We start from the raw sequence: 17,704 nt of genomic DNA, 5'->3' as shown, positions 1-17,704 counted from the left end.
ACTGAAATTTGAAGGCTTGAACTCCCAGTTTGTTTCAGCAGAAAAAGCCTGGGGGAATTCTAGATGTTTCGCCTTTGTCTAAAGATCACTAGAAGACACATAACACAGTGTGCGTGAATGTGTGTACAGTCCTTTGCGGAAGGGAGGGAGTCGTCCTTCCGTGAAGTGAGTTAGTGTTGTTTCTCCCTGTGTTTACACAGCCGGCTGTACGTGTTGAAGTGAGAACAATAGCGTGCAGGCTTTCAAAATGGCGACATGGGTCACAGTGTCAACAATGCAAAAAAAGAAGAAAGTTACTGAACGCTGATAAAACTTCTTTTAGACTCGTTGTAAAGTGGAACCAAATGAAAAAAGTGTGTTGGGTGGTGTCAGTTGGAGTGGTTTAGTGAAGCAACCAGGCTGCAGTGTTTTTCAAAGCAGATTAAAGATCAAGACAGGAAGGGCCAGGGTTAGGGAAACAGGAAGACTGATGCAAGGAAATGGACTACGTCACCAGCCAGCCCACCACAGTCTGTGCTAAAAGTAGAATCCAGACCAGCGCAAGTATGGAGTCTTTGCTCAAGTCACCAATGAAACTTGTACTTTTAACAGGTACGTGAGCTAATCTCTCCTCTAGCATGACAGGTGTCTTATTGGGAGACGGATGGTAGATGTATCTGTGTTTATGGAGTCTACATATTAGCTATGATGGGTTTGGGGCAGCAGTTGAGTTTGATATGAGATTTCTAAATGATTTTAAAATGATATTTAATGTTTTTTTTCAATGTTTGTATTGCTACATAAGCTGTATTCTAAATGTGTATCTACTGTGGTTCATTGGAGTAGTTCAGTGGATCCTGTGTGGTTACATATCCCAGAGTTAAAAATGCAATTTTTACTGGAGCCACACATGCTAAAAGAAGCAGCAGTGGCATCACAAAATGATTTGGACTATTACTTTCATGGTATAAGTTAAACTAACACACGCCTGTGTATGGTACTTGTGTCTACGCAGCATGGCTCTCCAGTCTGATGGACCCATGCAGCCTTTGTGATTCTTGTCACCAACATGCAACATGCAAGGCCCTGAACGGATCAAACGATGCCTGCTTCTGCAATCATGGATATACCGGAGATGGAAAAAAGTTTTGCAATGGTGAATATAAATATACATAGACACTTATATGTTTTGAAGTACCTACAAAGATGCAAAAGTACAACCTTGTGTGTAGCTGTCTTGGAAACCTCGACTATTCTAGGAAGCGCTTGTTGTTTGTGGCTGCTTAACATCTAAGCAGACAGAAGCATGAGGCCAACATTTGTACACATGTGGGTTAATTTAACATGTTTTAGAGCATGGTGGTTGCCTGTGCACTGCAAAGTCAATATGATGTAGCAGTTACAAATATATCAGGCACTAGATGTGTTAAAGCTTCTTAAGATGCTTGCAAGTGACCTAAAACCAGTCAATCTTTAGCTAAATTTAAAAAGGGCTACACATAAATGTATACAAATCTCCATCTGTGGTCATTTGATCGACACAAATCAGCATGTTTTGTACAGTATTGCTCTACTGCAACTGTTTGTCCTCTTATTATCTAAAACATTTGAGATGATGAGCCCTAATAAACTCATATTATGTTCAATAATGGTATACGTAACCTTTTTGGGACACAGTTTCTATTTGTTGGACCTGCTGTGGTGTTTTGGAACTTACGTGTTTTGTATTTCCCACCAGCTAGTTGGCAGCTCACCCCAATGAGAATGAATTGGAGGGAAAATACTGCAATGTGAAAAGATATCTCGATAGCACGATACAGCTTTATTATTAACGTTTTTAATGGCCAGCGTTGCCTCTCAGTCAGTCAGCATTGTTACTCCTGTTATGTTTCTGGGCTGTTTAGAATTCCTGGAACTGATTTTGTTTCCTGACCAACGATCACAATCACAGTACAGCTTACATATTTCAAGGGCTAAAAGTAACTCAGAACCTGAGCAGTACAAACACTGTGGGTAAGGATCTTTAAACAAAAAGGCAGAATGAAGTTCAACGTTAATGGTGTCCTTATGTAGTAGCAGATTTAAAAATAATTTGTTTTATTTGGTGTGTGAGTTAGTTTAATTCAAAAAAGTGAGTATTAGTGAAATGTCACAGTTTATGCCATGAATTAGGCCATGCTACATTACATTTTGTTTTGTATGTAAAGACTGAACTGCTATTAAAAGTTCAACCCTCATACTTCCAAACTGGGGTCGCCACAGACCCCAGAGCTGTACCTTTTGTCATATCTTATTGGATCTTTATTCTATCATTCCAACTTTTCATGACGTCGTCAATCAAATTGTTCCAAATGACTTCAAAACATTGCTTTCAGTTTTTTGTTTTAATTAGGGCATTTTAAAATACTAAAATGTATGGTATGTCAAAAGCACCCACTTGCAGCTTATGCAGTTTTAATAGATACAATATAATAGATAGATAACATGTTTGCCATAAGTCCTAATTTAAAGTATCACACACTATCAGGGGGGTATGGGCACAGATTTCATCCCAATTTACTGTAACCTTCCTAAAATAATTATACTTTTATTTTCTTCAGATGATATTAACTAATAATGTTTTGACAACAAAAAAGTTATCATTTTTGCTATGATCTTTATTTCTTAAAGTGATTTATTCTTGGGGTCCCCAGTCGGTAGTCCTTGTATGTTAAATGCGTTTGTAGGATGAGGGTTAAAAGAATGCAAAAAAAAAGTAATTCATGCAATTGCTAAGATCCACTCAGTGTTTTTTGTTTTTTTCAAAACCAAAGTGACAAAAGTACTCTCTACTGTGTACTTAAAAGTGAGTCATAAAACATGTGGATACATTGTTTGTGCTATAATGACGGCTCAAGGGTCCCGTGTGTTATGGAGGTATTTCCCCTTTGAATACAGTCACCTCTCTCATCAGAGCAGAGGATTTCCCTTCCCGGACAGCTTCTGTGAAAAAAAAGTACAGAGGAGAGGAAGAGCTATGCGTCCATCATAGAGTAAACAACAGTGGAAAGTCTTAACAGGTCATTTCCAATAAAGTGAAAGACCAGAGACGGAAGGTGTGTTCCAGAATAAAGCTGCACAGCACTTTCTATAATGCGTGGGCCCCGAGCAGCCTTCACAGCAAACTGCTCTGTATCTGGTGCTTTCTAAACCCGGGGCAATAAAGAGAAAAATATTCTTAGTCATTTCAGTTTCTCAAAATCAAAGGCAAACAACCAGTGGTGGAATGTAACTAAGTACATTTATTCAAGTACTGTGCTTTGTCAAGTACAATCTCGAGGTACTTGGCAATTTCTTGAGTATTTCCATTTTATGAGATTTTATACAGAACTACTACTATTACATTTTCGAGGCAAATATAAAATATTTTTGATAACTAAAGTTACTTGGCAGGATTAAATTATTAATACAAAATATAAATCAACCAATTAATGATGATGTATTATTATGAATTAAGCTACCCAGCAGTATATGAAGTAATTAAAATGAGCCCAGCACATTAATATAATATATATGATTCTGAAATGGGCCATTCTGCATAGTGAGTACTTTTACTTTTGGATCTTTAAGTGTATTTTGCTTCTAATACAGAGTATTTTTTACACTGCAATATTGCTACTTTAATTTAAGTAAAATATCTAAATACTTCTTCCACAATTGCAAACAACTGCTCAACAATCACACATGTGAACAATACAAATTGCAAAGCAGTTAGAGCCAGCCGGCTTTAATCAAGCCAGGACTCACTTAGCGGAGAAAAAGGCCACAACTGAGCTTCATCAATTTCAAATCAACTCCAGGATCAGGATCAAAATGAAGTTCTTCAATTGTAAGATAATTGTAAGTCAAAGTGTGTGAACTCAAAGCCAAAAAAAAAGCCAAATTGCCTGTTACATCTGGAAATGATGTGGTGATTGTATGGAGTTAGTTTTCTGGACATTAATACATGGATTAATATAGGAAATCCACATTTACTCTAGAAATAATCATCCCAAATCATCAGTTTTAATACTCGTCTGGTTTATTTTTTCGGGAAACATTCATGTTAGGAAATGCTGTCTCAAGCACGTCATGCTAATTCTGATGTTTTGTGGTGCTATCTTTTTTTTATTCAAGCAGAGATAGCTTAACTGCACTATATTAAGTTAAACATAAAGGATTAACATCAGTGTTTGTAAGAGCTCTTTCTGATAGCACGGACATTGTTTGCATAATGTTCAAGAAATGTATTGTTGCAGAAGCAGAGCAGAGATTTCTATTTTCTTCACCAGCTGCAGACCAAAATGCAATTCAGCCACAAAATGTGCAGCTTTTTTTTTTGGGTAAGGAAAGATATCATTCTGATAAACTTGCACTGATGCTTTGTCAGTACTCAACCACAATTATCTCCAAATATCTCCAACAGAAACTTACAGAGCAGCTAATTGCAACACTTTCAGGAATTTCTCTAGAGAATATTGAAAGGCCTTATGGGAAATGTAGCAGAAGGAGGACCGAGACATGGTAGACCGAACAAAAGTAAGAAGGAAACTATTACAGTACAATTATTCGAAGAACATACTGTAAATAAAGCATTAATCTTCATGAATAGATCAACACTTTAACAGTGTCCAAGAGTAAAACATATCCTTGTCCAAATAAAGGGTTATATAATCAAGAGTTACTAGCTGAGTTAGTTAATTTTTGTTAACTAAATACGTTTCCATACATTTGTAGTTGCCTTAGTCGTCTTGAACAGTTTATTTTTGTGGTCATAATATTTCTTTTTTTTTTTTTGTGGTAATCTTTTGTCTTTTCTCATCCAATTTCTTTGATGTGAGTTTTTTTATTTGTTTTTCTCCAGCAACTAACCCAGTTTTCTCTCTATCCTGGTCTTTTTCACCACAGATGACAACGAGTGCCAGAATGTGACTAATATCTGCGGAGACAGGGGGAACTGCACCAACACAGTGGGCAGCTACTACTGTAAATGTGTCTCTGGATACACATCGACAGGACATTCAAACTTCCTGCCCAACGATGGCACTGAATGCATCGGTAATGTTCTATTCACTCGCGCAGTATTGTAAATGTACAGGCATCAGTTTTGGTCACGTACACACGCACTGACAGAGGACCTCACATACCACTAGGTAGTTACCAACCACACCGCTGTGAGGTCGTCAGGATTATGTGTGTGTGTGAACTGTTTTCTCTTTTACTGCACTGAGGAGGATGAACGTGTTGGGGGTGATTCTTCCCCTCGGCCTTTCACTTCCTTCCCATCTGCTATTCTGAGTAACCACCAGAGATCTTTTGCTCCATTTGCAATAGAAGAACAACACCTTAATCCCATGTTGTGGCATAAAGTATTCCTGCAGATATCCAAGTGGGTGGCACACATAATTTATTACAGTGCAAGAAGCACGTACCTGATTTTAGAAGCTGATTTATGAATATTCAAATGCCTAACATGCATGCAAGAATTTCAGTTTCTCTTCCAAAATCAATGATACAGTGTATTAAATGTAATGTGGGGGACTACTGATGCCACATTCTTTATCTGAATGAAATTTTTACTTTACTTTCCAGCATCACTTTCTCTAATTTTGAGGTAGAAATACTGTTGGAGACATAAAAGCATGTGTCTGTATTTATTCATTGTTTTCATTATGTTATGTTCAGAGTGGGACTTTAAATCACATTGAGTTGATCTTGTATTGGCGCTGAATTCTTCATTTGCACCTTTCAGATATTGATGAATGCAAGTCAGGACATGTCTGTGGACCAAACTCACACTGCCATAATACGAATGGATCTTTCTATTGCACCTGTCAGCGTGATTACATCCCAACTTCAGGCACTAAGCACTTTCATCCAGAGAGAGGTGTAAGATGTAAAGGTGGGTATGAGGATGGAAGAGCTCACAAGCACACATACACACACACACACAACTGGTACTTACATCCAAGGACATACATCTTTCTTCAGCTCTCTTTTCTTTTCTTTTTTTACTTTCTCTGTCAGACTCACAACACAGGACTGAATTTTACTGATTTGTTGAGGAAATCTACGATGCAATGCATCAAGTGAACGGTGCAATCTTATGTTTTCTTATGTTTTAAGATGAGTTGATCACAAAGAGTGCCATGTGAGGTTATGTCTAAATGTTTTATGCAATTTAGAGACTTTACTGTAACATGCTTTATACTGGTGAAATAATGTAAAAAGAAATCAGCAATCAAAGAGATACTTAAGGTAATTGTTGTTTTCCAGAGCATCCCCAAAAATACTGCCACGACAACATCGGGTGCATCACACAGACTGTCAACAAAACACTTGAATATGTAAGTACCCCTCCTCAGGATTTTGAAAAATAGATATGATGACACTGCCCTCTGTTGGAGAGAAATACAATGAACATAAAATATAACAGGCTGAAATAATATTGTTCAGTTACAAGGACACACAACACCAGCCACTTTTATCCGACTGGCACTTGTTGTACGAGCCGTTTCAAACACGCAGTTTTGGATCTTCTATTCAGGGCTTTTTAAAACATTTTTAACTCGAGCATATAATACTTTTCTGCAGAATATGTTTGCACTGCACAGAGTATCATTGTGCATCCTCTTTTCTCCAGGATGGCCCTCCTGGTTACTGGAGAAGGAATGAGATTAAAATATTGAACTCTGGTTAAGTGATCATTTATAAAGTTAACATAGGCTGAATGTTCAGCTCAGTTCATAGACGTTTAGAAAGGGAAAGAAATAGATACATAATAGATACAAAATCAGATTGCATGTCTACGAAAGCAACACTCATTTCCTGCAGGTTGTGTTAAAATGTCATTATCTCTTAGATTAGATTAGATTAGATTGACTTTATTGTCCACCTCAGTGGAAATGTGTCATTGGCTTCTCCAAGCACAGCAAAGGTACAACACACATAACACAATTAAAACAAATATATACATACACATATATGATAGTGCATATGGGCATGTTGCAGCAATAAGCTATAGAAATAATGAAATTACTAAAAGAGAGCACATTTGTATTTCTTTCATTATTTGTAACAGGTGATATTGGCACGTCTGAAGTGTTAATCTATAGGTAGCAACGTCTGTTCTGAGAATGACCAAACAGCTCCTCCTTGTGGGGAATCTCCAACTTGCTAAATTTTCACAGTCTGGATCCAACAAAAACACATCGACAGTTCTACATCAAAGGACAGGATGTTATATCATTAAATACTCTTATTCAAATACTCCCCCCATCCTCCCTTCCATCCTAGATGAGCAACTTCACGCAGCCCCAGAGTCTACTGAAGGAAATTGTCAAGCAGACGTCCGGCGAACTCACCTCAGTGCAAGTGATGGCATATGTGGAGGTCTTGTGTCGATCTGCGTCAACACTGACTGACTCCACTGTCAAACCATCCGTCATCAACTCAACTCTTACAGTAATCTTTGTTTACCATTCTTGTTTCTCAATCAGCATTTGGACTTCTGCCTGAAATGCAGTTATGCTTTGAACTGGTTTAGGGAAGAAGAAGAAAAGAGGCACCGCTTACAATCCTGTTCCTCCTTATTGTGTGCTGTGCATTGCAAGACAATTTAGAGACGTCAGTACTTTAATATTGAAGGTGCAAGCTGATGTTATTTTGTGCTGATATGTAATGTCTTTAGAAAAAAAAAAGAATAACGTATTGTTTTCCTCAAAAGTTGACCATTATGGGACACCTGCTGGATGCCTAAATTTCCCTCGGGATCAATAAAGTATCTTTCTCTCTATCAACATTCTCTAACGCCTCACTTGCGCTGTGGACAGTTTTATCCATCTACCTATCATATGATTCAATAATATAGAAGTATCTATGGTAACTATGGTTTCTATGTGCACAAACATAATAAAAGACATCATATCCAGTAATTATTGAAACTTCAGACAAACCTAAATCTTCTATTCATACCTCGTCAAACAAATATTGCAGTACAGGCATATGTTACATGCTCAACTGTCACACACATGTCACACGGATAAATCTGCTTTTCTACAGAAATTAGTGAAAGCAGTAAACAACTTGGTGGAGAAGGATGAACTGGTGGCTTGGAGCCGAATGAAAGAAGAACGTCGGGAACATACCATCACCAAGCTGCTACATGCTGTTGAAGAAAGTGCTCTGACTCTGGCTAACAACTACAAAACTCCAACTGAGCTTGAAATCAAAGCCACAGAAATGGGTGAGATAATTATTAACACAGGGCGCTCCGATTATATTAAATTTCCATGCCATTTATTACCACCTGTGCTGAGAAAAGTGAGGTTTTGGATAATTGTCATTTTCATATTTTAGTTCCTCGACATCCCTGACTTCTTTTTCTCCTCAACCACAGAATTCAAACTCTTCGTCTTTGACGCTCGTCACACAAAAGCCAAACTGTCTGTTTCCATGGGTGGAGATCACATCGATCTAAATCCCAAACTGAGCCCATTGGAGGACAGAAATGGTAAAGTAGCCTAGTTTACATGTTTAAAGGATGGTAGAATCTGAGACCATCTGCGTGCTTGGGTGTACAGGGAGTACTGTTTTGCTATGTGTTGCCATATGCCACATACCGTATACTGTACGCCAAAGAAAAATTAAGTATTCATATTTGATTTTTTTTCCCCTCTAGATATCAAATTATAATGATGTAAAGTTTTTTTGCTGATGCCTTCAGGGGCATATATGCGCTCCAATAAAATCTGAGCAATACAATATGATAAGTCTACCTCGTGCTTATGGCAACAGCACAAGCAACATGCAGCAACATGCTTCTTTATAAACTAGTTTAGATTTAAATCAAATCCAACATTAATCCATGCAGAAGCAGATCAAAACAATAAAGACAATCAATGACATTAAATTATTTTATGGGCCAATTGACTGGCAAAGTTTGATTAAATATAAAGTAAGTCAATCTGACTTCCTCCCATCTTTGTTAAACTTTTTTTTTTGTCCATCAGGAAGTGTGTCAGCGGTGTTTGTGCGATATGACAGCATCGGTGACATCCTGAAGCCGAGCAGCGACCCAGGTGTCACCGACTACTCGCGGTATGCAGAGACTGGGGAAATCACTGTCAACTCCCAAGTCGTAGCAGCAGCTGTCAAACCTGCTGACGTATACCAACTTGACCATGTCACCTTCACTCTGAGACACAACAAGGTAAAGATAAACAGGATACAGTGCTGAGACTGGCTGCATTGTAATGTATACCTTTTGAAATGCATGCTTCTTCAGAGAGTCAGTGTTTTTACCCAGTTATACAGTTGCTGGTGGATGAAACTAAAGTAGAATTGTTCTTATTAAATTGAGTTTTTTCTATTTTTTGCCAAATCTGAACGCAAATGTAGATGTTTTCCCTTTACTGTGTCGTATATCATTCATGTATCGACGTTGCAGTAGCTTCCAATAGGATCGTGTTCAGTTTGAAACATCAATATCTCATCATACATATTTTTGTTAAACTGAAGAACATCATTGCGTTCTCTGTTGCTGTGAAGAACAGCTTACTTATTCCCACACTGAACCGCAGTAACTCGATAACGGGCAGAATTTCCATTAAAGTCAAATAAAATAAAAAAACTCACATGGGAGGAGTAGTTAGTGCTTTGTGTAAGGTTTTTTTAAATGAAATTTTAAGATATTGTCCCATGTATTTCTTGTAATGACCTCCACGTTAAGGGGAAGTAGAAGAGGAAAGGTGAATAGATGACGGAGGAAAGCAGAGTAATGAGGGAAATAACCCTAAAAGTTAATGTACTGGTATTTTCTTTTAAGATAATTAAAATGTATGAGAAAGTGAAATCATTATTTTTGTTGGACCCTTGAGGCTTAAGCCTAACAAAGGAGGTGATGATTTATGTTGAGCAGTGAAAATCTTCTGTAAATTGCCTTTAAAGAGCAACAATCAATAATTTTGGCTCCATTTCTGTGCAAATACTTTCTGCGAGCAAAGTGGTGTTTTCCCGTGTAGATTATTTTTTTTAAATGTTTACACCTGTTCAGTATTATTCTGACACACTCGGCATGTATTCATTTGAAAGAAAAATGTAGTGATTTAAAGATATAAATTAAATATTTTTTACACAAGAAAAAAATCATAAACATTAAACCAATTGGACTGGATACAAATCCAAGTTTAAAGATTTACAGAATAAACCTCAAGCTGAAAATACTAACACTAAAGCACATCTTTGTTTTATTTAATTTATTCATGCCAGTGTTCATTTTTACTGAAAATGTTATTGTTGTGTGGATCACTTTAACTCAAGTAGAATTGCACATAATAATTAATGGAAAATCAGTTGACCTCTGCTTTGAATACGTTCATATGAATTTTAATGATCATTTGGACTGCTGTACATTTGTACGTCCCATTGAGATCTGCTTTCCCACAAAAAACACCCACAGTTAGCGACATTGCACATGACCCAGACATTCATTTTGACCCAAAGTCATGCATGATAATAAGTGAGTATAAAGATTGTGAGAAAATATGGTAAGAAAAGTCAATGCAAAACACAGCTATAATTGGACAACCTATAAAAATGACACTAAAATAACATTTTAAAATCAGATGCGCTCAAACTTTTGATAGATAGTTATTAATTGTAAGTGTTATTTTGATATTACCTGCATAATCTATTTTAAAACCCCTGTTGTGGTGTCACAGTACAGTACAACAGCTAATAAGTTAACAGCGTTCCTCTCTATCCTCTGAAGCCCATAGACACTACAGCTGATGTGACCACGTGCGCCTTCTGGGAGTACGAGCCGGACAGCCTGCAGGGCCACTGGGCCACTCGCGGCTGCAAGACTGTCCACTTCACCAGCAACGCAACCACCTGCTCGTGCAACCACCTCACTCACTTCGCCATCCTCATGTCCTCAGGGCGAGCCAATGTGAGTGATCATATATTAGAAATACAGTACAATACTGTGAAAAGGTATTTCCTTTTTTACATTTATCCACTAGGGCTTTACATTATTTATTCAAATGTAAAAAAAAAAAAGGCTGATCATGGTGAACACATTTATTTTTAAAGAGGGTAAGTGTTGAACCTCGTATGTGGATCTGAAAAGAAAATGTTTTATTATTGAAATTTTATACAATAGATACAGAATATTAAACCTTAGATCTTTGACTAATCATACTGTAACTATACAACTAATTATTAATCTAACCTCACTGAGGAATGTAATATGTTTACTATTTAATGCTTAAAATAAGCGGTTTTATATTAAGATATTTATTTTATTACTTATATAATCCGTATTGTGCTCAGATCATATATTGTTGATGTCCTCTGAAAAACATGTCTCTCCAAATAAAAGTCAACTTTTGAGCTAAGAACTATTTGAGACACATAATCCAATGTTTAGAAAATAAATATTTTATTCATTTTAGGAAAGAAGAATGTTCTCGATCAATTCTCTTCCAGTATCTTGAAAATTATTACAATAATTAATACTAAAATATAATACATTTTATTACTCTTTATATTTTGCCATAATTTAGATTAATAAATAGATAATTTAGAACAAGGTTTTTGAAGGCCAAAAAGTTTTTTATACGTAAGATTTTATATATAAATATACATATACATATACATATATATATATATATATATATGAACTTTCTCTGAGAAGTTGTGAGAAAGCATTTCATCCAACACAAAAAGTCCAAATCAAAAACAAAGAAACTCTGTTAAGGCGTAATAGCTCCTAAAGGCAATGTGACTCACTGTACAGAATGGATGGCAAAGAAACTGTGGGAGATATCCACCCACAACTTTTACAGCACTCAGCAGTGCCCTTAAATTCCTACATTTCCTTTAGGGATTTGGCTTTAACAAAATCAAGAAGTGTATTTAGAAATGAAGAATTAATTTGCCAAAAGAAAGAAAAAGAAACTTAACAATTAATTATTTAAAATAAATCATGCAAAACCTTTTTCTGTATCAACTGGCTGACATCTGACCAGATTAGATGATGTCCAGAGATGTCCAATAACTTCAGCCTGTACTCCCTCATGTTATATCGAATGATTCCGAGCAGAAAACAACAAATCACAACTTCAGCGTACCATGAAACCGTGAATGAAACGCCTCCCTTTCCATTCGCTTCTCAGCTGGTGGCCCACTACACCGTCCTGACCAGGATCACCCAGCTGGGGATGATCATCTCCCTCATCTGTCTGTCCATGTGCATCTTCACCTTCTGGTTCTTCAGTGAGATCCAGAGCACCAGAACCACTATCCACAAGAACCTGTGCTGCAGCCTCTTCATGGCCGAGTTCGTCTTCCTGGTGGGGATCAACATGAACACACACAAGGTGAGCTCCCGATGAACCCAGTGAAACAAAGGAAATCTCCTGTTTGTGTTTGGTGCACGCCTGAGCCACTATTCTGGGATTTCATTGATTAAAAACTATTCTCATTTGAGCTGTAAGAGTACATGGGATGGTATAGCACACTTTTATTTCTCTTACTTCCACTTTAACTTGCTTTTTAAGGCCCTGTCACACATCCGTATGACAGAAACATATACCGGCGCATACAAAATATCGGCAATAGGTTGATATAAATTAAGGGTAAATTGTGATCGTTTGAAGGACGCAGACGTTACGACGAACACGCCAGACATGCGGCCCTGTCACACAGTTCAGTACGGCAGAAACATGCCGGCGTGTATGAAAAGTAGCTCAAAATGTGTCAGAGTCCAAATACGTCCAACTTTTCCACAGCGGTGTTGTAGCTGACGTATACATAACGAATACATAACAAATTATTATACGTATGTCAAACATTGATAGCGTATCACTTACCTATTTAAAACGTATCAGAGCGTCTGGCCAACGGAGCTGGAAAAGTGCCATCTGGTTCACGTCATGCTGGAGAACGGCTAACATGCTGAACGCTAGCTGTACTGTAGAAACACGTTTAATAAGTTACTCCGTCGTCAGGCATCATCTTAACATAAGGTAGGAATAGGGTATCCACTCGTTATCAATACATTGGTTGTAGGATTCACCGTCAGCAGACGTAGCCTATATCTAACGTTCCTCTAACGTAGTCACGTAGGTATTTACGTACTATATTTACGTAGGTAAATATTCACGTACGTATTCCGTATTCACGTATGTCTAACGTCACGTAACGTCTGCATATCTTATGAAGCACACGTCGGGTACGTCCAGTAATTTTGAACATGCTCAAAACATCAGCGTTCAACAACGCACCCCAGCGTAACACAGTGAGCTCTTAACGCATACTACTTGTACCTTACCTTATATCAACGTACACCAGCGTGTTGCCGATATTTTGTATACGCCATATCTTTGTATATCTTATGCATTTGTTGGGTATTCGTCTGATACATTTTGTATTAGTAAGTGATACGATATCAATAGGTTAGACATGCGTATCTGTATATGTTCACTTTTCCGATCCGATGAACAGTTGGACGTATTTGGACTCTGACAGATTTTCGTATGCGCCGGCATACGTTTCTGTCATATGGATATGTGTGACAGGGTCTTTTGTTGAACCAGATAATTATTTATGTTAATTTAAAGGCTTCTTTGACATAAAAAATGCTTTAAAATGAGAAATACATCTCATTAATTTAGCTAAAAGAACAAACAAATCAAAAACATCATAAAATTGTGATATCTCTGTCTCCTTCTCTCCCTCTCTGCTCTTTTGTCTGTTTCTTGGCAGCTTTTCTGCTCTGTTATTGCAGGGCTGCTGCACTATTTCTTCCTCGCGGCCTTTGCCTGGATGTGCATCGAGGGCATCCATCTGTACTTAATAGTTGTTGGCGTCATCTACAACAAAGGCTTCCTGCACCGCAACTTTTACATCTTCGGCTACGGAAGCCCGGCTGTGGTGGTGGCAATCTCGGCAACACTCGGCTCCAAGTATTATGGCACTGATAAAGTGTAAGTGAAACGAGGTGGGAAGACAAAGGCTTTTTCAAACACCTCTTCTTCAAACAAATTCCTGCATTTTTGAGGCGAGAAAGATAAACAAATTACATTAATTATAAATACAAGAGGACGGAGATTACATTTGTCCTGTGGGAACATAAAGGAGTAGAAAGATGCTGAGACTGTCTTGTACAGAGTAAATCTAAAAAAGGTTTTGGGTACCATGGAGAGTTTGAACATAAATCTATAAATACAAGTAAGTCTGTTGTTTATCATTGTAAAAAATATAATTAAAGGATTGAGGTTATGAATAAAAAAATAAGTGAGCAGAGGTAGCTTTTCTAACCAATTGTTTTTGTTCTCGTAAGATAAGAAAGGTATTTACGAGCTCATACACAACGGTCATAATTAAGATCAGGCTAGATTAGACGTAAAATGATAAAGGGTATTGATTTGCAGGAAGAGGGATTATTGCAACAAAGAGATGAAAAAAACACACATTCAGTCAATAACAATGTTTGCTAAATAACACTTTCTATATTTGTATTGCAGGTGTTGGCTGAGCACAGAAAACCACTTCATATGGAGTTTCATTGGGCCGGCGTCTTTGATCATTCTGGTAAGATCTGAAAATGACTGTTAAAAGATTCATTGGAATCATCAAATAGGGATTGTTTGAAAGATGGATATCCATTTGATCATGTTAGTTTGTCATGTTTGTTTTGGTCGGTCTCCACTAAAGGTTAATCTCTTGGCTTTCGGAGTAATCATCTACAAAGTGTACCGGCATACTGCTGTGAAAAAGCCTGAAATCAGCCACTATGAAAACATCAGGTAGGATTATCTGTACTCTTGTAGAGAAGATCAAAAGAATATTGAAAATCAAGCTGTAATGTCCTTAACTGGTGGATTCGTTTGGTATCATGTAGTGTCCTTGTTTACCATTCAAAGTAGTTGTTTGTTGAAAAAGGTTTTTTTTTTTGCAATCACCGTGTTAAAGTCTGTGTTGTCACCCTCAGGTCCTGTGCCCGTGGAGCCTTGGCTCTGCTGTTCGTGCTGGGAGCCACCTGGACCTTGGGAGTGCTGCACATCCTCAATGAGACCACTCTCACCGCTTATCTGTTCACCATCGCCAACGCCTTCCAGGGGATGTTCATCTTCATCTTCCTCTGCGTCCTGTCCAGAAAGGTAACAAGTGTCATTGTAAATTACTATGAGATAATAGAAGAAGTATTGATATATTTTGTTAAAGTAGCGATACCTCAATGAAAACATACTTCATTATAAGTAAATGTCCTGGATTCAAAAGCTTACTTACAGTTAGTAAAAGTACACGAGTATTAGCATCAAAATGTACTTAGCGTATCAACAATAATATTATTCATTATGTCCTCATTCAGAGTGTTATATTAATCTATCCATCCACACACACACACACACACACACACACACACACACACACACACACACACACACACACACACACACACACACACATACTGATTTATTAACGCAGCATTTTAATATAAAAGTATTATATTATACTATATTATATTACAATATATTATATATTATAGTATATTATTATACATTACAGTATTTTATATTATGTTATATATATTTTTTTATATATGTTTTCATCTAAATCCTTCTTGAATGTGTCTTCCAGATTCAGGAGGAGTACTACAGGCTTTTCAAAAACGTGCCGTGTTGTTTTGAATGCCTGAGATGAATTAATGCATTAATGCGAGCAAAGCCCGATCACCTGCACTTGTAAAATAATAATCCACACTACAGCTTGACAATATCATGTGACTCATGCTTTCTATTTTGAAAAAAATAACAATGTGGGAGGAATTGTTCAGTACAGATGTCTAATAAATGAGAACAGGCAGCACTTGTCATTTCCAAACGTCTTGTTTCCCTTTTAATAGTCATCATCTATACTTCATGTGTATATGTTTTATGTTCAGGATCTTCTGTATAATGCAGACTTCTCTATCAACATTTTCACACAAGACTTTCTTCTGAGTGTATTTTCAGTTTAATTTAACGCAGTAATCGGCATTACACGACGCTGTCGGCTGTCTTTGTTCCTTTCTTGTGTTTCTTGAAATTGACTTGTAAATTATTAAAAATGAATGTGGCAAATTAAAGCATATCTGTGCTGATTACTTCTTTTGAGTGCAAAATCAATGGTCTTGTTCAACGCGTTCTTCACCCTCCCTTTTATGATCATCACACACATAAGTGTACAGTATATTAAATATGAATCGCTGTGAGTGCCGTCGCTCTCTTCCATGATGACAGTTTGGTAGGTCAATGGCTCCATCTGTTGGACATAATGAGGAACAGACTTTCCACTGAACATTTAACACAAACTCACAGCACAAACACTTTCTGATTTTTATATTTCTCTGCATGATCATTACATTACAGTTCATTTAGCTGAGACTTACAAAAAGTCAGACAAACACTCCTCGTATTTCATGTTTGTAGCATATTGTTCCATATGAGCTTTGTTGTAGCCCTTTAAGGCCTTGTCATGCTGACTTTAAGGAGCCTCGCGTTGGACAATAAAGCACATGTATTCATTTACTGACATTATAAATTATCTTCCCATCTACAGTAAATTTGCTTATATTGTGACTTTCTATATTTTTAAATCGTCTGACTCCCAAATAATAAGTAATAAGTACAACAATGTAACCCACCTCACAGAGCTGAGCCTTCACAGTACAGGAAATATCCTTAAATATGTGTTAACTTATTATTCATCAGTGTACTTTAAAATTATTATATTTATATTTATTGACTGAATAAATGAAAACAAATTGGGTTGTCTCTTTTTTGGGGCAATAATTGACTTGCAGGTACTGAAGGTCTATTTCTCTGTTTTATTGCTCTCTTTCTCTACTTTGTTTAGTGTAGTAGAAGCTTTGAATTGTTTGACTTCGACACAATCAGAATAACAACTATAGCTGACGATGACTCAACAAGTCTGTAAACAGCCCTGCTAGACGTAGACTTATTGTAGCGGTACTCGAGCTCCAGGAAACAAAAGTTTCCTCCAGCCTCAGTATTGTAAAAAGTAGAGAGAAAATACAGAATGTACGAGAAATAACGAGCTTTGGGTGAAAAATGTGCTCCTGAACTTTTAGATCATGACATGACTAAACCCAACTTCATTCTCAAAGGTGTTTTTAATGTTTCTTCTTCGTTTGTCCTCAAAACAAGTTTTTTTTTAATCCAATTTTAAGACACAAATGTGATTGTAGAGACCTCTGCTGGCTGTTGTTGAAATGAAAAATGGGAAAAGCAAATGGTCAGGTGAATTGAAGCCTGGGCATGAAAGAGGTACGATGGCTTATGTGCGATTACACAAGGGACTCGTGTGTTGTGTAATCATAACATAACCCCGAAAACATGATAAGAATAGAGTGTTTTGGCTCATTGCTGCTCGGTGTCATCACTCTCAAACTGCACATATAAACAGGGCTGCTTGCGGAGCCCTTTAGGCTGCGGCAGATTGTGAAATTGGCATGAAGAGCAGTGATTTACCACACTGTTTGACTTTGTTGTATCCAAAAGAAGAGCTTTGTGATGCCAGGGAACAGTTTATACATTCTAAGACCAGGAGATGCTGCAGATATTTAAGCCTGCATCTGCTCTGCCTTCCCTCCATGTGGCTGGGTATCACTGAGGGAATAGATGCAGATCCCACCGGG

At 37.3% G+C, this 17,704-nt stretch overlaps 1 protein-coding gene across 1 annotated transcript; it reads left to right on the top strand.

The window, feature by feature from the left end:
- The first annotated feature begins 460 nt into the window (after positions 1-460).
- adgrl4 (adhesion G protein-coupled receptor L4) lies at positions 461-16,150 on the top strand. Its single transcript, XM_029430373.1, has 16 exons — positions 461-591; positions 995-1,135; positions 4,906-5,055; positions 5,750-5,899; positions 6,274-6,344; positions 7,294-7,461; positions 8,059-8,242; positions 8,396-8,509; positions 9,009-9,208; positions 10,769-10,948; positions 12,177-12,380; positions 13,768-13,988; positions 14,529-14,595; positions 14,719-14,810; positions 14,996-15,164; positions 15,646-16,150. The coding sequence occupies exons 1-16, from the start codon at positions 480-482 to the stop codon at positions 15,706-15,708; spliced, it is 2,286 nt and encodes a 761-aa protein (XP_029286233.1). The 5' UTR covers positions 461-479; the 3' UTR covers positions 15,709-16,150.
- The last annotated feature ends 1,554 nt before the right edge of the window (positions 16,151-17,704 follow it).

The sequence above is a fragment of the Cottoperca gobio genome, chromosome 4 (assembly GCF_900634415.1).
Source record: "Cottoperca gobio chromosome 4, fCotGob3.1, whole genome shotgun sequence".
In the NCBI taxonomy this organism is placed as follows: domain Eukaryota; kingdom Metazoa; phylum Chordata; class Actinopteri; order Perciformes; family Bovichtidae; genus Cottoperca; species Cottoperca gobio.
The sequence above is the reverse complement of the archived record's forward strand: the minus strand, read 5'-3'. Positions and strand labels throughout refer to the sequence as shown.

What these genes read in the sequence shown, in the direction of transcription:
- adgrl4 (XM_029430373.1), top strand. Translation starts at nt 480, where the DNA reads ATGGACTACGTCACCAGCCAGCCCACCACAGTCTGTGCTAAAAGTAGA. An exon ending in TGGAAAAAAGTTTTGCAATG is followed by an intron (nt 1,136 to 4,905) that starts GTGAATATAAAT and finishes TTTTCACCACAG; the next exon opens with ATGACAACGAGTGCCAGAAT. An exon ending in TCTGCGTCCTGTCCAGAAAG is followed by an intron (nt 15,165 to 15,645) that starts GTAACAAGTGTC and finishes TGTGTCTTCCAG; the next exon opens with ATTCAGGAGGAGTACTACAG.